The following is a 23954-nucleotide window of genomic DNA, read 5'->3' as shown; positions in this document are numbered from 1 at the left end:
GGCGCATCTTCATTGCATCTCATATCGAGTTTGCGTTAAAGCAGAGGCATCATAGGATCATCGGCCGTGCAGACCCTTGGCGCAGCGAGGGCGAGGCTCGGCTTGGTGCAGCCGGAGCACAGAAGTGAGGGCAGTGGTGCGTAACATGTGTTGCTCTAAGTTCTGATAGCTCGACTCCATTGCTCGGGAATGGTTACCGACCCGGTTCGACCGACCCCTCGCTTCTCCATAGAGCCAAGCCTCGACAACATTAAACGGCCCTTGATCTCCACCACCCGAGCAACAACACATGGACCCTGGTAAACTCAAAGGCTTTATTAGGTAGGGAGGCGCAGCAGAGGTCCGCCGTTGTTGAAGGCGCGGAGGTTTGTATGTACATAGCAATGAGTGTCGACCATCCGCGGTAGGCTACGGAGGTACGAATCAAGCTCGCTATGGATGTCCAAGGGCACCACTTTCGCGATTCCCGTCGCTCATCTCGCGGGTATTCCTAGATCAGGCTGCCACTTCAGCCCACGCATGTGCAATCAGCAGAAGGAGTTAGCGCAGCTGCAGCTGGAAGAGCCCCTGGCCAATCCCCATGCCCATGAGCATCCAGTGTCAGAGCCGGGGTCCAGCCCAGCCCAGGCCCCATTATTAGCTAAACTCATTTCACCCTCAGCTTCCCCATGGAACGTCGGGTGAACCGTTGCCAGAAGTCCTCAACACCTAATCACATCGCTCTCCATCTCTCTCGGCCTGTCTAGCGCAAGCTCGTGCCTGTCGCTTCACTTTGCACGGGGTCTCCTATTCCTGCGCGCCTCCAGCCAACGTGGTGGCTGCTGGGGGAGGCGGTACCGTACTACAGTCCGCGCCTAATTCTCAGCTCGCGGAGCTCCCGCTTGAACTGGCAAGCTGACAAGCGGCTGAGCTTGCGCCGCACAATTGCGACCCATCCGCGCGCAGAGGCTAAGCTTCGGCAAGGCGTCTCGACCGGCGCGGCCGTCGACGGGATTGACAGAAAGGCTTTTTTCAGCAATTCACGGTGACGAAGAGCAAGACGAGACCGTCGTGCCGAAGACTTGAGTCCCAGGCACCATAGGTTCGATTGACTAGGACCCTGAGACCCGCAGCGTCAGGGGAATTCGACCGTGCATTGGACGAAGCTCCCCGATCGCGGTCAACGCTCGCAAGCCACGCCCTGACCAAGCTTATATAGCATCATGGCCGCATACGCGCAGAATTCAGCTTTTAAGCCGCTCCCGCCGCCCGGCGGCTATCCTCAGGGTTATCATCTCCATGTGCAGTCGCAGCAGCAGCAACACCAGCAGCACTTCGGCCCCGACGGTGTCCCCCGGCCACCCTCGTTTGTCGGGCTGCCGCCTATTCGCCGCGCTTCCACATTCGGGTCCTCCCTCGGCCTGACCGCAGAGGAATTCATGCCCTCTGAGAACAATGGCGAAGGTACTTCCCGTCAGCAGCAACCGCACCAACCGCAGCAGTCCACGTCCGCTTCCCAGGGAGGCCAGTCTCAGTCCAGAATGGCGGGACAACCGACGAGCCAGTTCATGCCCGCTTCACAGCACTCCGGCCACCATGTCCAGAGCGTCTATCGGCCGACGCAGGGCGCCCAGAGCTCTCAAGGTGCCCAGAGACCAGCACAGCAAGGCCAGACGTGGCAGCTGCAGGGCCAGAATCCCAACCAGCACCACGCCTTCCCGAATAATGCCGTCCCCGGGGGTGGCTTCCAACATGCGGGCATGCAGGGACAGGGGGCGTCCCAGATACCGCCGAGAAATCTCGCCGGCGTTCCTGGGACAGCTGCCTCCGGAATGAGTGGCGCGGCGCCGCAAACGGGCCAGGGCCAGCAGTTTGTGCCTGGAGGCGGACGGCCGATGATGGTTCCCCCTCACCTGTTGCCCGGCAACCTCCTTCAGAGATTCCATCCCCACGGTGGCGGCTGGAACCTGCAAGAATCGCACCTATCCGAGCCTCTCCAGCCCACAGGTCGTCACCGACGCTCGCCGAGCAGTGCTTCTTCGCAGCAGCAGCAGCAGCAGCAGCAGCAGTACTATGCCCTCGACAAGGAGACTGGCTTAACGTCGTCTACGAGCACATCTACGCTGCAGCGGCACAAACCCCTGCAAGCCCAACAGACCCAGCAGGCTCAGCCGACGCAACAACAACAGCAACAGCAACAGCAACAGCAACAGCAACAGCAACAGCAACAGCAACAGCAACAGCAACAGCAACAGCAGCAACAGCAAGCTAGGGCCCAGCAGCCTTCGGGCTTTCCCAGCCCAGAGGACCAGTCTGCCGCCGCTTCTCAACCAGACCAGGATCCATCGACAAGCCATCAGACCGCCGCCGGTCAACGCGCGGATGGAGATGCCCTGTCGCGGCTGCGCTCCCAGCAGAACCATCCATCACGGCCCGGTGCCATGTCTGCTGCTGCCAAGGATGGACCGAAGAAGCGCAACTCTGACGTCTTCACCAGTCTACGAGGCCGGCTCGCCGTCGGTCACTCGGATAGGCGGCATGACTCGGAGAACGGCCCGAGCGTCCAGGGCGCCAACGGCGACGCTGCCTCGGTGGCTAGTGCCACGACCGAGGACGTGGTGGGCCAGCAACCGAATCGCAATCCAATGTTCGGCCCCAGGGGCGGTGTGCCCACACCCGACAACCTGTCCTACAGCCACAGCAAAGACAGCGTTGTTGCCCATGGTCCCGGAACGCCGATGGGCGAGCGCGTGACACCTCCGCCTGCGTCCCAATTCGCGCCTCCAGGGACCCAAGGCGGCCCAGGGGGGAAGCTTAACAAGTTCTTTGGCATAGGTGCTCACTCCAACCCTTCGCAGCCAGGCAGTCAGTACCTGCCGGACATACCACGGTCCTCAACATCCGCCACCGGTCCTGAGCACAAGCATACCGCAAGCCTTGGCGGTGGCCCGAAGAAGCGCTTCTCTGCTCTCAAAGATGTCTTCTCCCGGTCGTCTCCTAACGACGGTCCGAAGAATTCGGGGCCATCTTTTACCGTCAGGATGCCCACACAAAGCCCGCCCCAAACGCAAATCCCAGCCCAATACCAAGGTCAATCTCTGCTTCAAACTCGTAATCCAGTTTCGCAAGGGGGGGGCATGACTGCGCAAGCAGGGCCGATGGGCGCGCCGCCAACTGTGCCCGGCCTTCAGTCGAGCTCGAGCAACGCTCCGCCCGGCGGGCCTGTTCTCCAGCCAGGCTCAGCGGCCGGGTCACTCTTCGCTGGACAACAGCAAACCGGCCCTGTCACGGGCGTCGCCGGCGTCACGCGGCCCGGGTACAGCACGCCGATGGCCATGCCACCTCAACAGAGCCTCTTCCCCAATCAAAACCAAGACCGGAAGCCCAGCGGGGGGATCTTTGGCTTTTTGAGAGGCCGGTCAGACTCTAAGTCACAGGAGACGCCGCCGCAACAACACGGCCTACAGGGTGGCCCAGGGCAACAGGTGGCTTTCGCGCCCGGGCAGGGCCACTTCCCGGGCCAGCAACTCGGCTTGCGGAATCCCCTAGGTCCTGACGGACGTCCAGAGACGGGTGCCAGCCAACAGCCTCAGCCGGGACAGCTGGCTCCTCCACCGCATTTCGTGCAACCCGGGGCCCCCGGCAGTGCCGGCTCGCTACAGTCGCAGCAAGGTCAAATGCCGGCTCAACGTCAGATGATGGGAATGCCTCAGCAGTCTGGGTTCCCTCCCGGCCAGCAGCGGGATGTGCAGTTTGACGGGCAAAGACCGCCGATGCAGACCCCGCCGAGTCAAGCGTCAATCCAGGCCCGGCCTCCGAACCAGTCAACGACGGATCAGCCGCAGGGCACTACCACCGTGTTCCAACGGAGTCATCCAACCGCTCAGCAAGAAGCAACGAAACCGGCTGAGCCACCATCTGCCGCGTCTACTGTTGATTCTCCCATCTCCCAGCATTCCCAGCCCGCTACGCAGTTCCCCGTCGAGCAGCCTCGATTCCAAACCGAATCTCCGGTCAGCCCGAGGCAGCCTTTCACCGCTCCCGCCCAGCCCGGTCCGAATCAGACGCATCAACAGGTCCCGGACCCTCAAAACGGGACGCCAGCTCCTTCTACCCAGGCAGTTTCCCGAAAGCCTGTTCAAACACCGGCTGGCCCTGCCATGGATCGATCCGCCCGACAGGGCTCTGACTATGCCGTCGACGATCAATCCCAAAGGCCCGTGTCTCCGTCATCACAAGCCCAGACGCCTCTGTCTGGCATCCCGGGCGAGGAGATGGAGCAGACTACAGCCGTTTCCTCCCAACAACAGGCTACAGGCGCCCAAATGCAAACAACGGATTCCGTATTGCCATCGCGGCAATCACCGCCAGCAACATTGCCCCGAGAAGGGACCCCGTTGTCTACTCGTGCTCCGGGCTCTATAGCTGGAGAATCGATCCAAGGCCCCGGACCGACGCAGTCCCCGCCTAGCCAGCCACTCAACAGTCAGCCCGGTTTACGGCCACCTACCAATGCACCAGCGACGCAGGCAGCCCCGGGTCTGGGGTATACCGCTGGTCAGCAGTCTTTCGTTGCGTATCAACCTGGTTCTGTCCTCCCTCCTCATCTTCGTCGGCAGTTCGGACCTGGTATTGCCCATCCGAATGGTCTCCCAATGAATGCTCAGCCGAAGGAGAAGGAGCAGAGCACGCTCTCCAAGTTGTTCAAAGGCAACAAAGCGCCCACTCCTACAGGGCCCGCGCCGAAAGCAGAGAAGGAGAAGGGCTCCAAGTTGGCGGTCCTGAGTGCCATGAGCGCATTCAAACGCGGAGCTAAACAGCCTGAGACACAAACACCAGCCCAGATGACTCTTGGGCAGCCTGCTCAAGGACAGTCACCTGCTGCTGGAATCCAGCAATTTGCTGCACGGCCCCAACCCCAGGCCCAGTTCCCGCCTCAGCAACAACAGCAGCAGCAGCAGCAGCAGCAAGTCCCGCCCGGGCCCAGTCCTGGTATGATGACACGGAGGCCGACGCAACAACAACAAACCGGTCCAATCCCCACTCCAGCGCTGGCGCAGCCCAGCCAGCAAGCAATACCTTTGCAACACCCTCCTCGTCAAATGCGTGTGCTCGCACCAGAACCCGAGTACGACCAAGTCCCGATTCCTGCAGGATACGGATATGTCCACGGTGAAGGGCGAGTGGCTCCTGCTCCTGCTCCGTTCTACGTCGGCCCCGCACAGAACGCCAACCCACACGCCCCCGTCAGCCTATTGCCGGCCCGAACCGGGATCCCTTGGGTGCAATCTGGGGTCCTAGGGGTCCTAGGGGTCCAGCAGGGTCAACCGCCGGCTTTTGCTGGTCAACAACCGTTACCTCATACTTCGACGGCGTCGCAGTCATCATCAACCCCCCGGTCTCAGACCCCCTCTCAAGCCCAGTCGCAGCACCAGGCCCCACAGGCTACGGACATCGGCGATCAGAAAGGCGCCCAGATCGTAGAGGCGCATCTCGCAAGCCAGCAGATTCCCCCCCAAGTGCCTGGGCCTGCGACAGAGGAGCAACCGCAGTCGTTGCCTGCCAGTACCGCAGTTGATGTTACTGCAGGCGGTTCACCACAGTCATCCACGGACCCGCCGGCTACGCAGATTCTCCCAGCAAATGTGCCGTCTCCAGAGGAGCAGGCCCAGCATCGGCCGGAGCCAGTTGGCATGTATAGCCAAGATCGCAACGTCTCAGGCCCTCCCCCGATCCATTACGCAGTGCATCAACAGTCTTCTGCCCCGCCGAATGAGACAATTACGCAAGGAGCGAGTCAGGCGCTGCACGATCGGAAAATGAGTGTGGGCGGCATTGCATCACTTCCCTCGCAACAAGCCAGGCAGACGCCATCCGCGCATCTAGGTGCGGCTTCCGTCGCGGCAAACGCCGGCTTCCCACCCCGCTCACCCAGTCCTCCTCCTCCACCTGTCGATCGCGACCCGAGAGCCGTCAGCCCCGAGCACCTAGCTCAGGAACCCTTGTCCCCAACAACAAAGCAACTGACTACGCCGACCCAGCGTGTCGCCGAGGACAACATCTATGACGCGACACCACGCCAATCCCAGTTCCCTGCTCAGCAGCAGCAGCAGCAACATGAGGACAGCCCCGCCGCTAAACAGTCGCAAGTACCCGTACAGCAGCAGGGATCGCAGCATGCCGATGATGTCCCGATCAACACCATCACGATCAATGGCGTCGTCGAGCCCAAGTCAGCCGGACTCTCGCACGACACGACAAGGCCTAGACCCTTCGCGGAGACGCCTGAGCCAATACTCAACAGGCATCATGTCGCCCATGATGATGATAATGATGATGATGACGGCCTTGACTCATCAGACGACTCATCAGACCTGGAGTCCCCCATCATCCAGTCGGCCACCATCGCAACCGTGCATGGGGCCGGCAACAGCACAGCAAGCCCCACCAGCAGCCCGTCCTCCCCCCACAACAACAACAACAACAACAACAACAACAGCGGCCCGGCGGGGGCAGCTGCTGCCGCCGCCGCGGCCGCCAACAAGGACAGTCTGGCCATCTTCGAGCGGGCCAAGCGCAAGGCCGAGGAGCAGCGCGAGGCCGAGAGGCGTCTGGTGCTCGAGGAGAAGATCCCTGTCTTCGACAACGACCACCACCAAGACGAGAACGACGCGTACGGTGGTGGTGGGGTCAACGGCAGGAAGAAGGACGAGGAGGTCCCGCACATGAGTGCGACTAGCTATCCCGGGCAGGAGTGGAATCCGTATGGGGAGGGGGGTTACGAAGCGTGGGATGACTGATATCATCACAGTTTCCAGTTTCTTGTTTCTTCTTTGAGAGGAGGAATCGTGTCGTGTCGTGTTTGATTTTTTCTCTCTTCGTGCACACATATCATATACACAGTATGGGATACCTGATTCTGTTTTTCTTTTTATATATCGATCGATCGATCTGTCGGTCGTGGAGTGGCGTCGTCTACTTGACTGGAATCTTTTGCTTCGTTTTTCCTTTTTGGATATTGATATCACCTCTTCTTTTTTTGCTGACGTGCGTAAGGTAATCTGTCAGGTTTTATCTCTAACTTACGGTATTTATTTACCGTTGTCTCTCTTCCACCTGTTTTTCTCTCTCGGGCTGAACTGCTCCTCGATCGAAGTGTCTTAGCTTGCTGTTAGTATTCCTAATAACGTGCATGATAAGCGAGCGGATCAGATAAGCGAGCGGATCAATTTTCTCTGCAACGCATGTCTCTACCTACAACATCAATTTCCTCCACCATACTATTAACGTACATGATAAGCGAGCGACGCAGATAAGCGAGCGACGCACTTTCTACCACCCTACAGCAACTATCCTCAATTATAATACAACAACGCTAGCAACCAACTACAATTACATCAGAAATAGATGAATCAGATGATTCTACAGCCTCCTGGCAAGTGCGAGCATTATGGCCAGGCCTGCCGCATACCCCACAGCATCGAACCTTCGTACGAGCCCCCCCTGAACCGCTACCATCCGGCTGCGTTTCCTGCACTGCCTCCCCACCTACGGCGTTCTGATCTAGTAGATCCTTTGCATCTTGCACAGTAAGTGAACCTCCAAGCTGCACACGTGTTTTCTTGGCACGCCGGCGCTTGCTTAGTGCCTCATTGGCCTTGCGAAGCGAAGAGACCTCTGACCGAAGGAGGGCCACCTGGTGCATTACAGCCATTGTACCCTTGGCAAGCTGGTCTACAGCATCCAACATTGAAGTTGGGGAGCTATTTTGATGGTTCGCAATGCGAGTCTTGATGAGCGTTGACTGTGCGTCGGCTTCTCGTGGGTTATGTGGTGTCTGGAAGACCCAGGGTTGCGCAGTGCTGGGCCGTGAGGTTGGGGGTGTTGGCGTACGAAGCTTTATATCTAGCTTAGAAAGCACCCGCTCTGGGTCGTATGGCACAAGGCCAGTCCCTGCAAAGCCACCCTGTACGTTCTTCTCTGTCATAGAAGCAAAGAAGGCTTCTCGGAAGGCACAGAGGAACTCAAGCTTGCTGATGTGGTTGATATGCATGCGCATTAAGCCCTCGATCTGGCGACCGTATGCCTGCTTAAGTGGCCCAAAGCAGCCAACATCGAGAGGCTGGAGCCTATGGGAAGAGTGTGGAGGCATGCAGAGTGTGACGATGTTGTTCTCCTTGCAGTAGAGCTCGAATTCGGTTGAGTGGTGGCTCTCGTGGCCGTCGAGGATCAACAACCGGTATGTGCCTTTTGTTCGAGGTGCCGTATGGTAATCGAAGTGCTTGATCCAATCCAGACCTACTGCATTGGTAGTCCAGCTATTATCGGTGGTTGCAATGCGCCAGGTAAGTGGTAGGTTGCACTCCCGGTACCAGTTACTCTGGTGGTACTGTGCAGCTAGGATAATGAACGGAGGGATAACCCAGCCAAGAGCGTTGACTCCCTGGATTATAGTCGCCTACTCCTGATTATTAGGCTGAGCTAGTTTTGCCTTGCCACGCCCATCCGAGGTTGTAACTACTATACCCACAAAGATAACACCTATTATAAACCTAGTCTTATCAAAGTTATAGACATCGTCATCGACAATCCTATATTTAGCCCTAGTATTCTATATAAGTATAAACTACTCGCTGATGACCTGTGGATCCTTGCATTTAGCCCTCTGGTAGTCGTACTTACGTATATACCGCGTACGGAGCTCTGGCTGGCGTTTGATAAAGTTATAAGCCTAACGTTTGCCGACAGGGGGCGCGTCGCGTTCGCGTAGTAGGTGGTTGGCCATATCTTCTATACCACTTAATCTAGGTGGGAATATATATATAGATAGCTTAGTTATATACTGAACTAATGACTTCTCTTCTAGATCCGTGAGCTTACGCGAGTTGGCTAGAACATCGCGTCTTGCAGCACGTCCCTTGCGCCGGTGGCGAATCGTTGCTTCTGGAACGTTGTATAGCTTGGCTACCGCCCGGATACTGAGATTCTCGCTCTGTTTGATAGCTTCGAGGGCTAAAAGAAGCCTGGCTTCTTTTGAGGGGCTACGCATGGCTTGTTGCGGTGGTATTTGGTGGAAAAGTTTAGAGGAGGCGCGTCGTACTGAAAGTGCGTCGCTCGCTTATCTGCGTCGCTCGCTTATCATGTACGTTATCCATAATACCGTACTTGGCCTTAGTATTTCGTACGAGCGTAAACCACTCCCCGATAATCCTTGGATCCTCGCACTTAGCCCTCTGGTAGTCGTATCGACGGGCATAACGCGTACGCAGCTCTGGTTGGCGTTTGACGAAGTTATAAGCCCAGCGTTTACCGACAAGGGGCGCGTTGCGTTCGCGTAATAGTTGGTTGGCCATATCTTCCACACCACACAATCTAGGTGGGAATGCGCGTGTAGATAGCTCAGTTATATACTGAACTATTACCTCCTCTTCCAGATCTGTAAGCTTACGCGAGTTGGCTAGAGTATCACGTCGTGCAGGCCGGCCAGTATGCCAGCGATAGAGGGTAGTATAAGGCACAGACTAGATCTTTGCTGCAGCCCGGAGGCTTAGCTTAGCATCATTTCCAAAAGCTTCAAGTGCAAGAACCACTTTAGCCTCGGCCGGAATTGAAGACATAACGTACATGATAAGCGAGCGACGCAGATAAGCGAGCGACGCACTTTCAGTACGACGCGCCTCCTCTAAACTTTTCCACCAAATACCACCGCAACAAGCCATGCGTAGCCCCTCAAAAGAAGCCAGGCTTCTTTTAGCCCTCGAAGCTATCAAACAGAGCGAGAATCTCAGTATCCGGGCGGTAGCCAAGCTATACAACGTTCCAGAAGCAACGATTCGCCACCGGCGCAAGGGACGTGCTGCAAGACGCGATGTTCTAGCCAACTCGCGTAAGCTCACGGATCTAGAAGAGAAGTCATTAGTTCAGTATATAACTGAGCTATCTACACGCGTATTCCCACCTAGATTAAGTGGTATAGAAGATATGGCCAACCACCTACTATGCGAACGCGACGCGCCCCCTGTCGGCAAACGCTGGGCTTACAACTTTGTCAAACGCCAGCCAGAGCTCCGTACGCGGTATACACGCAAGTACGACTACCAGAGGGCTAAATGCGAGGATCCATAGGTTATCAGCGAGTGGTTTGCACTTGTGTAGAATACTAGGGCTAAATATGGGATTGTCGATGACAATGTCTATAACTTTGATGAGACTGGGTTTATGATGGGTGTTATCTTTGTGGGTATGGTGGTTACGACCTCGGATGGGCGTGGCAAGGCAAAACTAGCTCAGCCTAGTAATCAGGAGTGGGCGACTATAATCCAGGGAGTCAACGCCCTTGGCTGGGTTATCCCTCCGTTCATTATCCTAGCCGCACAGTACTACCAGAGTAACTAGTACCGGGAGTACAACCTACTACTTACCTGGCGCATTACAACCACCAATAATGGCTAGATGTGACGAAACCACAGGCAGTCCTGCCTCTGAAAGGGTTCGCCGGTCGAAGGTAACTGCTAGTCGGACTGTAGGTCTCGGTGAAGCCAAAAGGTTCACAACAATGCTTGCCGCAATATCTGCACAATAGGTATGGGCTATTGCTTGTAATTGCTCACTGAGGAAGCTAGCTATCTGAATGAGTGACAGAATAGTAGAACTATATACAGCTTCCTTGGTGATGCTTATTGATGTGCTCCTGATGCTCCTGGTGCTCCTTGGGAGCAATGGGAGCAATGGGAGCAGATGGTGATCCCGTCCGGGGAATGCTCCACTTGGGAGCATCCAGGGGCTCCACCAACTGCTTCCGTAACGATTGGTCCGGGGCGCCCCGCGCTCCCGTTCCGCATGCATAGCTGGGCCCTGTTGGTTTAGTTCGTGACACTAGACTACCAATGCAGTAGGTCTAGATTGGATCAAGCACTTCGATTACCATACGGCACCTCGAACAAAGGGCATATACCAGTTGTTGATCCTCGACGGCCATAAGAGCCACCATTCAACTGAATTCGAGCTCTACTATAAGGAGAATAACATTGTTATACTCTATATGCCTCCATACTCTTCCCATAGGCTCCAGCCTCTCGATGTTAGCTGCTTTAGGCCACTCAAGCAGACATACAGTCGCCAGATCGAGGGCTTAATACGCATGTATATCAACTACATTAGCAAGCTTAAGTTCCTCTATGCCTTCTGAGAAGCCTTCTTTGCTTCTATAACAGAGAAGAACGCATAGGGTGGCTTTACAGGGACTAGCCTTGTGCCATACGACTCAGAGCGGGTGCTTTCTAAGCTAGATATAAAGCTTCGTACGCCAACACCCCCAACCTCACAGCCCAGCACTGCGCAACCCTAGGTCTTCCAGACACCATATAACCCACGAGAAGCCGACGCACAGTCAACGCTCATCAAGACTCGCATTGCGAACCATCAAAATAGCTCCCCAACTTCAATGTTGGATGCTGTAGACCAGCTTGCCAAGGGTACAATGGCTGTAATGCACCAGGTGGCCCTCCTTCGGTCAGAGGTCTCTTCGCTTCGCAAGGCCAATGAGGCACTAAGCAAGCGCTGGCGTGCCAAGAAAACACGTGTGCAGCTTGAAGGTTCACTTACTGTGCAAGATGCAAAGGATCTACTAGATCAGAACGCTGTAGGTGGGGAGGCAGTACAGGAAACGCAGCCGGATAGTAGCGGTTCAAGGGGGGCTCGTACAAAGGTTCGATGCTGTAGGGTATACGGCAGGCCTGGCTATAATGCTCGCACTTGCCAGGAGGCTATAGAATCATCTGATTCATCTATTTCTGATGTAATTATAGTTGGTTGCTAGCTTTGTTGTATTATAATTGAGGATAGTTGCTGTAGGGTGGTAGAAAGTACGTCGCTCGCTTATCTGCGTCGCTCGCTTATCTGCGTCGCTCGCTTATCTGCGTCGCTCGCTTATCATGTACATTAACGATATCTATAACTTTGATGAGACTGGGTTTATGATGGGAATGATCTGCCTAGGCATAGTAGTTACAACCTTGGATAGCCGTAGTAGGGCAAAACTAGCCCAGCCTAGTAACTGCAAATGGGCAACGGTAATCTAGGGAGTCAATGCCCTTTGCTAGGCTATCTCGCCCTTTATTATCTTAGCCGTACAATACTACCTCGTCAACTGGTATACTAAGTGCAACCTCCCGGCTGATTGGCATATTGCAACTACCGAGAACGGCTAGACTACTAATATAGTAGGCCTCGATTAGATCAAGCACTTCGACTTCTATATAGCACCTTATATAAAGGGCAAGAACCAGTTGTTGATCCTCGACGGCCACGAGAACCACTACTCTACCGAATTCGAGCTCTACTACCAGGAGAATAACATCATCACGCTCTATATGCCTCCCCATTCCTCGCACTCCTCCAGCCACTTGATGTCAGCTGCTTTGGGCTGTTGAAGCAGGCGTACGGTCGCCAGGTCGAGGACCTAATGCGGATGCATATCAACCATATCAGCAAGCTCGAGTTCCTCTATGCCTTCCGCGAGGCCTTTTTTACTTCTATAATAGAGAAGAATATCTAGGGTGGCTTTATAGGTGCTGGCCTTATACCATACGATCTAGAGAGGGTAATATCCAAGCTGGATGTAAAGCTTCGTATACTAACGCCCTTGAACTCGCGGGCCGGTACACTACAACCTTGGGTCTTCCAGACACTATACAACTCTCGAGAAGCGACCTCGCAGTTAACGCTTATCAAGACTCACATTGCCAACCATCAAAATAGCTCTCCAATTTCGATGTTGACTGCGGTGGACCAGCTTGCCAAGGGTACGATGGCTGTAATGTACGAGGTGGCTCTTCTTCGGTTAGAGGTCTCTTCCTGACTGTATTATAAGAATATTGAATCCTCGAGAGACTGCAAGGATGCAGGGAAGCCCCTAATTATAGGAAGTGGGGCATTAGCCCTACTCTAGGTAAGATAAGGCAGAATGCCGGGACCGGTGGGTTCCACCGTCACATTCAAGTACAAGAACGCTCAGGTGGTGCGTATATGCTAGATGCGTTAAAGCGAGTCACCACCACGGCAGCTGCCAGGTCCCAAAGTGACGTTCCTATGTGGTCCTACGCAGAATTAGGTAGTCACCTAGTATCGCCGCATAAGGTAGCTGGGCATTAGGCACGTAGAGCATGACTAGCTTCGAAAACTCCACTATTCCAGACAAGATGCGATATCTGCCGCGGCATGCAAGAACTACTCCATCTGTTCTTCCTATCTAGTATCAACTATCCCCTTGAAGAACGGGCCACTCAGTTCTGCTTGATCCTGTAGGTCACCGTGGCATTGTTGCCACTACCTCCGGAGTACTGGGTGTTGTAGGAGTCCGAGTCTGGGCCGTCCATCCAGGTCTTATAACCGTTGTCGCCGATATAGGGATTGTCGAAATAAAACGTCACTGTCGTTGCCCCGTCGACTTCATAGTTAACCTGTCCTTCGCAACCCGTCATGAACCCTTGGGATTCGGCCTCGAACTGCGCGGTCGTCCCCGCCGGGATGATCTCCGGCGGGTACATGTTCGTGGACCAGATGCCGTGCGCCAGGGACTCACTGTTGCGCGAGAGGTCCATGTTGGTCTCGTTGGTGACGACGCAGACGACACTGCGGGCGGCGTTCGCCTGGACGTGACCTCCTCCTTTCCCGTCGCCGGCTTCGGCCTCGCCTGCCTGGGTGGGAGGATTGAGCGGTTTCTCTCCTGGGGCGCGAGGTCAATAAGATAGGTGCGCCTCAAATATTTTCTCCAAACTGTTGTATCCCGGCAGCTGTACTCACCGGAAGACATCTCAGATAAGTGGGCCTATTGCCGTTTTAGAGGCGAATGTTGGCGAGGGAAGTAGTTTGAGATGACCGAGGAAGCGCGGGCCCTGTTCAGCTCAGATGGTGTCGGAAGATGTTCCAAATACACCTTTAAGACTCACCGACCATGGACGTTGGCAACAGAGGAGGGTTATATACCTTTCTGGTACCCGGCGTATTGCGAGATGCTCCCAACTCAATAGAACTCATTAGAGAGACCTGCAAATATGCTTCTGTCCCAAACGGACATTGGTGGATTTCGACATGCTGCGGTGCCGAACCAGGTAATACCATTCCCTCAAACTGGAAAGGATATGCTCTCTCCTACCGAGCTGAAATCCTCTCTCAGCTCGTACCACTGTCCACTAGAAAGCACTAATCTATACTCAGCTCAGCTCCGTAGCCAATATCCAAGGCGCCTTCCTATCTAGTCCTTCGTTCAGCTCTGCTGTTACCTTTTCGTTTTGCTCTTTCTGTCCAGCCGTGCCGCTCTCAGTGATAAGTGCTGTCAATCCTTTCACATTTATCTCTCATTTTAACGTTACATCTCTCACTTGAATAGATAATCGTTCCAACTCTTGCCGGGAATTGTCCGCGATATTGGTTGAACTGTCGTATGACTTGTCGACTTGCTCCGACCCCGCCTCTCGCTTGCTCTCCCATGGGCTTTCCGATTGGCAGCTTATAGTTGGGAACGGAACGAAGCTCTGCAGCATGGCACATATGAGCCAATGAAGACATGTTCCCTTCTCCGTTCCCTCAATTCTCGAGGGCTCTCGACCGCACCGTGGACGACGCTCTGTCGGACCCAGGACTCTTCGAAATGTCTATATAAGATCCAAGTGCTCCTACTCCCCCTCAGACGGTAGAGACAGACTCTCAGGAGAAGTCGAGAAGTTCACCAGGTCTTTGTTCCCGATCCCTCATCTCGAAATTCCCAATAGCTATGGCAGACGCTTCTGAGTCCTTGACGGCTCGTCCTTTCGACCGCGAGGTTGGGGTGGAAGTCGATTTTAAGGCCACGGCTAAGCTGACGAATGATTTGTGTGTTCCTGTGAAATACACAATCACGGATGCGGAGAAGAGCAAAGCCGAAGCGGTCATCGTGGACACGATCAGCCTCATACCGGGCTTTGACCAACTCTTCAATCTGCTCACCGTCAAGAGCATTATGACCAACTATGTCGGCTTCTGGGCCGACGTCACCGGCTGGTCGGGCTTGCAGACTGTTGCAGATTTTCTCGGCCCCGAGAAGACCAAGGAGGGCTGGCTCTACCCGGGAGAGACGGTCGAGCGAGGGGCTGCTCTCGATAAGCTCTACGCCCAGAACGTCGTCAAGGTCGAGTATCTGAGCCTCAATGAAGCGAAGACCGCCTTTCAGTTCTCAACCTTCATCACTAAGTCCCTCCCCGACGACACACAGCTGAAAGTGTCGGACATCCTAAAGGACACCCAACCGGGCAACCGCCCCCAGCCCGTCGACAACCCGCCGGAACCTTGGAAAACCCCGCAAACACACATCATCAGCCTGGCGCCCGACCCGAATTGTCCCAAAAAATACCGGCTCCTCAGGATCCCGAACCTGCGCCTCGAAAGGGGCCAATGCCAACTGTCTGCGTGGACGAGCGAGCCAGACGGAGTGTTCTGCTCCACGACGCCGAGGAACCTGGATGAAACAGAAAAGGAGATCTACCCGTACACCTTCACCAGCAGCGCACTCGACGGGACGGTGCTGGCCCGCGGCGACGACAAGCAGTCCATGATGTACTTCAACGGACCGAGCGGAAGGCAGGGGGGCTGTTGGCAGGTGCTTCTAGGCGGCTGCATTCCGGTCGTGTTGCTGAATAACTGCAACATCAAGAAGGAGAACCAGGACCCAGAAAGGTTCAGGGCCCAGGGCAAGAGGAACGTGGAAGATGTCTTGAACTGGCTTTGGGGGGAGATGAAGGACCGCTGGAGGCATAACCGGCCCGTGGTCGGAACGAGGTACTGGGCTATCTCGTGGGATCGATCCAACTATGTCTACGGCCTGGACGCGACGTCGGACGCTGCTCTCCTCGGCAAGTATGTCTTGGTCAAGAAGACCGGGTACTACACGTTCATGGTGTGCGACCGCTGGACGTCTCTCCAATAAGAAAATTGGAATGCTCAAGCGCTCAGTCCGAGGTGCGGATCGTCTCCAAAATCTGATGTCGCCTGGCCGTACCACTTCGGTGGCGGCGACAGCCTCGCAAGCCCATGCCAATACCAACAAGCCGCCGGCGCCGCGACCTAGGCTGCCCCAAACCCGGAATACAACGACGCCGACAGCAGCGATCGCGACAGCAGCTCGACGCCCTCCCCGAGGGGCATCGCGAGAATAGTATGGCACCGACTGTTCTGAGGAGGTAAAAGATGCGGCCTGGTGGTGCCGTCAGTTGACAGGCCTACCTCGGATGGATGGATGGATCTTGTTTCGCCCAGAGGGCCGGAGGCACTAAGCCTAAAGGGCCCTGGCACACTAAGTACTTACAATCCGGACCGCTTCTCCTATAGTCTCGCAAAAGCCCTTTGAGTTAACCTTTGCACAAAATTTCCTAGTACCTCTTGTCTCTTGCCTTGATTGTTAGCAGATCGACTTAGAGGTTACGTTCGCTAAGTGTTTAGCATCGCATCTTCAGTAGCTAAACGGGATCTGCCGGTTAAGACTATATAGTGTTAGTATAACCCCGCTACCATAACTAATTCAGTTTTTTGTCGTTGCTCATCGTCCATATCCAATCTCCCCGTCGCTATTATATACTTGATCGTCTCCCGGACCGCTTTTATATTTAGCGACTACTTCTTTGGGTCGGATAGCGCTTCCCCTCCTAGATATAAGGAGAGGCTCCGTCGTCTTGTTACTATATATGATAGTATGCCTTCCCCTAGAGCTATCCACTTTAAGCATCAGAATAGAAAGTATTCTACTTTCTCTTGCTTGGCTATAGATATAGATATCTAATTTGACCGCCCTAATCCTACTTAGAACGCCGTCTAGCCTTGCCATTCCAGTTTAGAGTTTTAGCAATTTAACCTAAATTGAAAGTAAATTAACGTTACTTAGTTTAGATTTACGTTCTCGGCCTCCCTATAATAGCGATATCTTTTTGTTTTCGTCGTTGTTTAAAGGAGGCGGTTTCTTGTCCTTAGAACGACTAGTTCTGGACCCTTTTGAGCAGACAGGGAAGATTTATGGGCAAAAGCTATATACCCTAGAGTGACAATGTCAAATGGACAGATCACAATAACATCCTAGTTTTGGCGGCCTTGGAGGATTAATTTCAGAACGGCCAATGCTACAGCTAAGCATGGAACGCCAAGGCTTGCGCAGGACCGCGTTCGGCCGCCTTAAAGAATCGCCTGAAGATACAGACGTCTTTTTTCAATGCTCATGTTCTCGATCCCTACAACTCCCTTTTGCCCGGTGCTGTAGAATGTTCCGTACCGGAGAAGATATCCCGCCTTTCTCGCAGCCTGAATAATCCTCATCTGTGAGTAGGACACTTGCCCAGGGTAGAGAGTGAATGCCCTCCAGAACTCATCCCTCAGCGCGCCGGCGTTATCGAAGAAGACCCATCCGTCTCGGCCCATGCTGCCAATGAATTTTTCTAGCGCGTACAGAGTAAGACCGAAGGGCTGGATGCCCGCGTCAGTCCAGTCGATAACCCTTGTGATAATGCCGCTGCGGCCGTCGACAAGGATATTCAACTCGTTGAGGTCGCTGTGAGTGAGCACCAGTGGAAAATCTCCAGAAACGAGCATCGGCAGATATTTTCTCACTTCGTCGAGGGCTGGCTAGAAGCGAGCGGTGAGAATGCCGGAGGAAGAGACGTCGTCGAGCCTGCTAGAGAGCTCGGCAGCAATGGCTGAGAGAGCACACCGATCTAGAGCCACCGGCCTGCGCCAGGCCTGCGCAAAGAACCTTGTTTTATTATTTCAGCCAACCCAGAGCAAAGAATAATGCAGAGTCTCAGCGAACCTCGCCAGGCTGTGTACGGCGGCCAACTGGCTTTGGGGTACTTCCGCTAGAGAGGTGCGCACCATGGCGTAGTTGTCTCCCGGCAGTCTGTCCATCTCGTATATTGCGAGCTGTCGTTGCCCGTCGTCGCCAATTTGGCCCAGGGCAGCACCTACAGGCACAACTTTTCCATGAATCTGTCTAGCCAGGTCCAACATCCTCATGTCTAGCTGGACGTTCATGTTTCGGAACTGGACGATCTTCTCGCGATTTAGCCCCGCCACCACGGTACAGCTAGTCGCCCCTTGGACCGAAACAGGCTCGACCAACCCTCAGAACATCGTGCGGGCCCAATCGTCGCATTCTGCCCTGGGGGCCGATGCCTGCGAAAAAATATAGTCGATCTCGTCGTCGAGGTCGCCGTAGAGCAGAGCCATGGCGGATGAACGGGGATGGGATGGGATGATGAGATCTTTTCCGATTGTGTTTGATCGTGTTCGGGAACCTGGAGCGGGTCTGTCGTCAGCCAGGGCGTTGCGGAGCCCAAGCTACATGGGGCCGAGCTCCTCCTTAAACACAGTGTCGACGTCCTTGCGATACTCAAAAGAATTCCCGAAGCTGCTTGTATTACGAAGCCACGGAGTTTGTTGATACTATTTGTCGGGGAGGTGGCATGGATTCAGTAATGGTGTGGTACTTGATCCCAGATAAGTGCATCGTCTGGATTGTTAGCGACGGCTGTGTTCAGGAGAAGGTGTGGTCCTGCGATGTTCCTCCTGGCAGTGTGCAGCCCTCTTGCGCCGAACCATGCCTCGCCAACCGGGTTCCAACGCACGTACCGACCAACGGAACTCCGCAACCCAAGGTCACGTGAATAATCACGGGTCACTCTAATTGGGCGCCCGCTCTGTGGGCTGCGCACCCCAAACGGTTTCTCATCACCTGCACAAGCATCTGGCGCCGTGCTTGCGTCGGCTACTTTGGTATCTGGACACTACGGCATGTGAACCGCCAGACGAGGAGGCTGTTTAACGTAAACTGAGGCCATAGGAGAAATGAGAGAAAGCCAGACTTGATCGTTACAGAGAGTCTAGGCGACAGAAGATAAACATGGAATCAGAGATCATTACCCAACCGACGTAAACCTCAAACAATATCTGCACTAACCTGGCCATGAAGGCCAACTATCTGGGCTATGGCTACGGCTTTTGGCTATTACGGGGAACGAGTAGCCTCGAGAACTCGCGTCGAGAACTTCTGCAGCTGGCTGATTGGAACGCTCAATTCATAGTATTTGGGGGCAGCACACTGTGCCACTTGCCCGTGACACACCTGGGCAGCATCCATCCCTGCCCGACGACGCTTCAAGCTGAGGTATCTGCGCCGCAAAGCTCGCCGCAACTTAGGTAGCCAACAACGCCGGCGCCAAAATCATCGTGCCGGGATGATGAACCAACAGCTTCAGCATACATATGCATGCTGGTTGTCTGCCCCAACGTAACGGTCTTCGCGCGTATTGCTGCGTGGGACTCAATGAGGTAAAATTTGGGACCCAATAAAGCTGCACGGCCTTGGTCATGATCTGGGGCGGGCCGGGGCGGCCTTCCAATCGCAGATCTTGGCCTGGCAGCCCGGGCCCCCCTCGTCTGCGTCGCTGCAACCCAGTGACCTTGTTTGCAGGTCACCAAACGCAATCAACTTGGCCCTCGTATCCTCTACACTAGTCGCCGGCGCCTCTTCCTCCAATCCATCCGATCTCGACACTCTGCGTCGTGCCCGTCCAGGCGCTACCGTAGTTGACCTGCACTGGTTTTGTCGTTTTCGGGCTTTCTTCCCTTTCCAAGTAGAAATTGATCCGACAATTTTTGCTTAGCCGCCTCGCTCGCGTCTTCAGTTCGCCGACAGCGAATGCCATCCGCCAACCGCGAGCGTGTCCCTCTCGCCTCGCTCGGCGCAAAACAGGCGCATCCACACCTGGAGCAGTCATTTGAAAAGAAAAAAAAAATCAACTCAGTTTCGAAGACACAGTGATAACGGAGACTGCCTGATCTTCACTTCAAGGACCCGCCAGTCTCTGGTGTGGTCCGCCGCCAATCTCCAAGCTGGATTATCCGTATGTTCAGACCCTCGTCCTGCACGTCAAAGCACCGATTCGTCATGCCAATTGCTCGCGACCCTTCGGAGACCGCCAGTATGGGCGGTGGATGCCTACGTTTTGGCAGGCGCGCCTCGGTGCTTGACTCGGAAGGCGTTACATAGGTGCCCGATTGCTAACGGAAGTGGCGAAGCTTCGTTGCCGTGGCCGGCGGCTGGCCGCACCAGGTCCCATCTAGTGGCCGGCCGACATATGGCCACCACCGGTCGCTATCCAGCATCTTAAGAACCGCCTCACCAAAACCCGCGTCTGCGCATGTCAGATCGAATTCGACCGTAGAGCCGTCGATGACCGCCGACATCGCACGCTCGCGCCCTTCAACCCCCCAGCCTAAGAGGCTTTTCGTCCCCAGCTCGCTCAACGACGAGAATGACTTGAGAACAATTCCCGATCCTCGGAGCAGGACAATGAGTCTTGCCGACGGGGATGCTATGGTTGGCACGCCGCACCACCCCGATCTGAATGATGAGGTCGCCACCCTGAGCACAAAGCTCATCAACGCCATCAACCATCAGACCGCACTTGACGACAACCTTTCGGCGACGAGGCTAGAGCTGGAGAAGTCTCAAGACAGGATACGGCAGCTCGAGGCAGTGGTAGAGGAGCAGAGGGAAATGCTTGCGGGCGATGTGTGGGTGAGGCGAAAGTCGGTTGAGGAAGAGAAGGCGAGGTTGGTAGCCCTCGCTGCCGAGGAGAAACGAGCTCGCCTCGATATGGAGCAGCAAAAGAAGAAAATCGAGCAGGAACTGGAAAACCTGACCGCTGCCCTTTTCGAAGAAGCGAACAAGATGGTCATCTCGGCAAAGGAAGAGGCGCGGGCCGAGCAAGAGGCTCTGCAGCGAAAGAATGACCAGCTCAGGGCACAGCTTGCCGACACAGAAGGCCTTCTCCGGTCTCAGCAGGAGCAGCTCGCTGAGCTGAAGCATGTCATGGAACAGATGACGGTGGAAAGGGAGGAACAATCACCACCTACGCTTCCCTCGTCCCCGGGACTGGAGAGCTTCGATGATCGGGAAGCTGCAGGCTCTTCGGCTGGAACGCGCCATGCGAGTCTCTCGGTGCCTGTATCTCCGTCATATCCGACCAGCTTCACCCACCTTCTGCACCCCGTCCTGCGTACCGACCTAGCCGCATTCAACGATTTCAGGGAGCTCCTGCGAACGTCAAAGAGGCTCTCCGCACCGCGGCTGCCCTCGGGATCATCCGGGTCCGGCCTGGTATCCTTGGGCATCGGCCTTGGCTCGATTGGCTCACATGTCTCGGCGGCCACGGGCTCGACCACGTCTCTCGCCACAACAGGGACCCCCCCTGCAGCATCTCCTCAAACGCCACACACGCCAGCCTCGTCCGTCAGCAGTAGTTCGTCGACCGCCACGCCTGTTCCCCTTCCGCACTTGAAGGAGACCAAGTTCTACAAGCGAGTGCTCACCGAGGACATCGAGCCGACCCTCCGTCTAGACACGGCGCCAGGGCTCTCTTGGCTTGCCCGCCGCAGCGTGTTGACATCCATGACGGAGGGTTCCTTGGTCGTCGAGCCGACTCCCTCCACAGCTACCGGCCGATTCGGCAAGGTGATCAAGCCCGAGCTCTATCCCTGCTCCCTCTGCGGCGAGTCGAGGAAAGAGGAGGAACACCTCAGGACGCACCGCTTCCGCATCAATGAGTCCGACAATACTCAGATCGGGTATCCGCTCTGTAGTTACTGCCTCGCTCGAGTTCGGTCGACGTGCGAGTTTCTCGGCTTTCTCCGCATTGTCAAAGACGGCCATTGGCGGGCGGAAGATGAGGATGCCGAGAAGGCGGCGTGGGAAGAGAGCGTCCGGCTGCGCGAGCAGATGTTTTGGAGCCGCATCGGCGGCGGGGTTGTGCCTGCGGGCCACACCCGCCACCAGTCGAGCTCTAGTGTGGACGCCGGCCTGCGCACCGAGAAGACTGCGAGGCCGAGCCATGAGAGCACGCGCGGGCCAGCCGAGCCCGCGAAGCAGTTTCTGGAGCTGCCCGAGACACCGGAGCACAACGAATCTGAAGAGACACAGCCTTCCCAAGATGCGCAACCCTCCCAAGAGGCTTCTGGACCGGCGCAGCAACCAGCTAGCGAAGGCGGGGATGGAGCACCTCCTTTCGCGGACGCATCGGACGGCGAGAATGAGGTTTTCTCGACGCCTACAATTGAGAAAATTGTCGATCCACAGCCCGATGCTTCATCTCCCGTGAAAGATGACGATCAGAAACAGCCTACTGTTGAAGGCGGGGATCAACTACAGCTGCCACTGGCGGCACCTGTCACCATGGCCATTTGAGGACTACATAATCACGACTTTCTCTCCGCCTCACGAAGTGTGGCCTCGCCTCACATCATTGTATTATTATCTTATCTCTTATAATGACGGGGTTGGGTTGCTGGAGGAATCATCAGGGCAGTGGGCCTTGAATAGAGGAAGGGAGAGCATGCATTCAGGCGTTCGGGCTCGTTTTGATAGGCGATTTTTTTTTCTCTGGGACATACATACGCGCTTGAAAGGGGCGGGGGGAAGAGGAACCCCCGTCCATCAAGTCCGGCGTTTTGGCGGGATCGGGATGGCTCGCTGAATGGACGCATTGGATCGAGCATTCTAGATCACCTTTTTTTCCCGCGTTTCTTGGAAAAAGAAGGTCAATATAGGGAGCGTATTGTTATATGGGATACATGTATTAATGAAACAACAAAGAATGGATGATGAGGGGGGGGAGAGGAGAATGATTCGCGAGTTGTTGAAGATCTCGGGTGATCTGTGACGCACGTGCCTTTCTATAAATCCTCATGGCCCGGGACTGGCTCGATGTAACATTAACTAGTTGATGTCTGTGCGGTCTTCGGGCCCGAAGGACCCGCTCTAATAATGCTTATCACCGGAAACACCGACTCGACCGAAGCCGATCTTTGATGAGATGACTTACAGACACTGTGTACAAACCTACTACCGTGATCTCTTTACGTGGTGGTGATGTGGAAAGTTGACGTTATGATTCAAGCACTTCGAGTCTTCGTCCTCACTTTCTCCACCCATCCCTCGTCATCATTCTCTCTCAACGGGAGATACCTGGTAGATCACAAAATGAAAAAGAAGGGACGAGGCCACAACAAGGAAAGAATTACCTAGGGATTAGTTGTTAGGCAATACTCACAATGCTCGGGGGTCTGAAACACAGACCGAGTCCGTAACTTCAACCTTACATCTAACTTACTTTCAGGCCCTTCCGTCATCATCCATGTAAGTCTAACCCTCATTTTTGACCCAATCAGAGCTCCAGGATGTCACATAGAATTACTACATTGAGAAATAAGATCGCTTCCATAAACGCCCGCTCGAGGTCTAGGCGCCCTCGAAAAAAAATGGAGAAGACCGAGTGTACTTCCGCCACTCCGCTACTGATTACGCTTTTCAAAGCGAGGTCTACCAGATCTCCTCGACTCTTTGCAATCAGCAAGGGTGAGAGCGTCCTATTCAAGAAACCTCGACTTGGTAAGTAGTTCGATTGTTGGTTCAAGGGCTACTGACCGGGCCTCTTTGACAGGGCGACCGATCCACGAGGCTTCGAACACTCGCACCGCAGCTTGCTTTGAATAAGACTTGAGTTTGATTTTGCTCGCGAGGGCTGGGAGGCAACTTCGAGGCGAATTTCTTTCCTTATCACTCAACGCACAGACGCTTTCGTCTTAACAATGTAGCGTTACTGACATCATAGCTAGGCTTACACACCTCGAAAAAGGATATACGGTCAGAGCAAGATGATCCTACCTACCTACCTATAAAAAAAGAGCCCCCCGAAACTCTCCTCAGAGGTTGGCTTGTTTTTTCCTTTCTCTCAGCCTCGCTCTGTTCCCATCATATCATCCAACCCTTTCAAAGCACACCAACCGCCTGGTCTCCTAGCCACCTAAACTACTCTCGACATCTGGTTAGCAAACGCCTGCCACCTGTTCCATCACGTCTGCCCACAAGCCAACTAACCCGCTTACCCTAGACGCATGGT

General features: G+C 55.0%; 5 protein-coding genes across 5 annotated transcripts; 3 read left to right on the top strand and 2 right to left on the bottom strand.

Annotated features, from left to right (window-relative positions):
- The first annotated feature begins 943 nt into the window (after positions 1 to 943).
- On the top strand, positions 944 to 7160 carry B0T15DRAFT_78238 (uncharacterized protein). The gene has a single exon (XM_062871309.1). It carries the CDS (start codon positions 1203 to 1205, stop codon positions 6777 to 6779), a length of 5577 nt encoding a protein of 1858 aa, XP_062727284.1. The 5' UTR covers positions 944 to 1202; the 3' UTR covers positions 6780 to 7160.
- A 6036-nt stretch (positions 7161 to 13196) lies between these two features.
- Positions 13197 to 13955, bottom strand: B0T15DRAFT_78165 (uncharacterized protein). The gene is made up of 2 exons (XM_062871308.1): positions 13783 to 13955; positions 13197 to 13705 (listed from the first exon to the last, which is right to left on the bottom strand). The coding sequence occupies exons 1-2, from the start codon at positions 13790 to 13792 to the stop codon at positions 13263 to 13265; spliced, it is 453 nt and encodes a 150-aa protein (XP_062727283.1). The 5' UTR covers positions 13793 to 13955; the 3' UTR covers positions 13197 to 13262.
- Positions 13956 to 14752: 797 nt separating this feature from the next.
- On the top strand, positions 14753 to 15940 carry B0T15DRAFT_490109 (uncharacterized protein; the record flags this gene model as incomplete). Its single annotated transcript, XM_062866654.1, has 1 exon — positions 14753 to 15940. The coding sequence occupies one exon, from the start codon at positions 14753 to 14755 to the stop codon at positions 15938 to 15940; it is 1188 nt and encodes a 395-aa protein (XP_062727282.1).
- Positions 15941 to 17175: 1235 nt separating this feature from the next.
- Positions 17176 to 18551, bottom strand: B0T15DRAFT_571854 (uncharacterized protein; the record flags this gene model as incomplete). Its single annotated transcript, XM_062870872.1, has 4 exons — positions 18125 to 18551; positions 17807 to 18079; positions 17708 to 17749; positions 17176 to 17548 (listed from the first exon to the last, which is right to left on the bottom strand). The coding sequence occupies exons 1-4, from the start codon at positions 18220 to 18222 to the stop codon at positions 17176 to 17178; spliced, it is 786 nt and encodes a 261-aa protein (XP_062727281.1). The 5' UTR covers positions 18223 to 18551.
- A 1523-nt stretch (positions 18552 to 20074) lies between these two features.
- Positions 20075 to 22240, top strand: B0T15DRAFT_389551 (uncharacterized protein; the record flags this gene model as incomplete). Its single annotated transcript, XM_062864500.1, has 2 exons — positions 20075 to 22090; positions 22169 to 22240. Coding segments are annotated over 2 exons (2088 nt in total), but the record flags the coding sequence as incomplete, so codon positions are not given.
- Between the last annotated feature and the right edge of the window lie 1714 nt (positions 22241 to 23954).

Source organism: Chaetomium strumarium, assembly GCF_033439665.1.
Source record: "Chaetomium strumarium strain CBS 333.67 chromosome Unknown B0T15scaffold_1, whole genome shotgun sequence".
Classification (NCBI taxonomy): domain Eukaryota; kingdom Fungi; phylum Ascomycota; class Sordariomycetes; order Sordariales; family Chaetomiaceae; genus Chaetomium; species Chaetomium strumarium.
The sequence above is the reverse complement of the archived record's forward strand: the minus strand, read 5'-3'. Positions and strand labels throughout refer to the sequence as shown.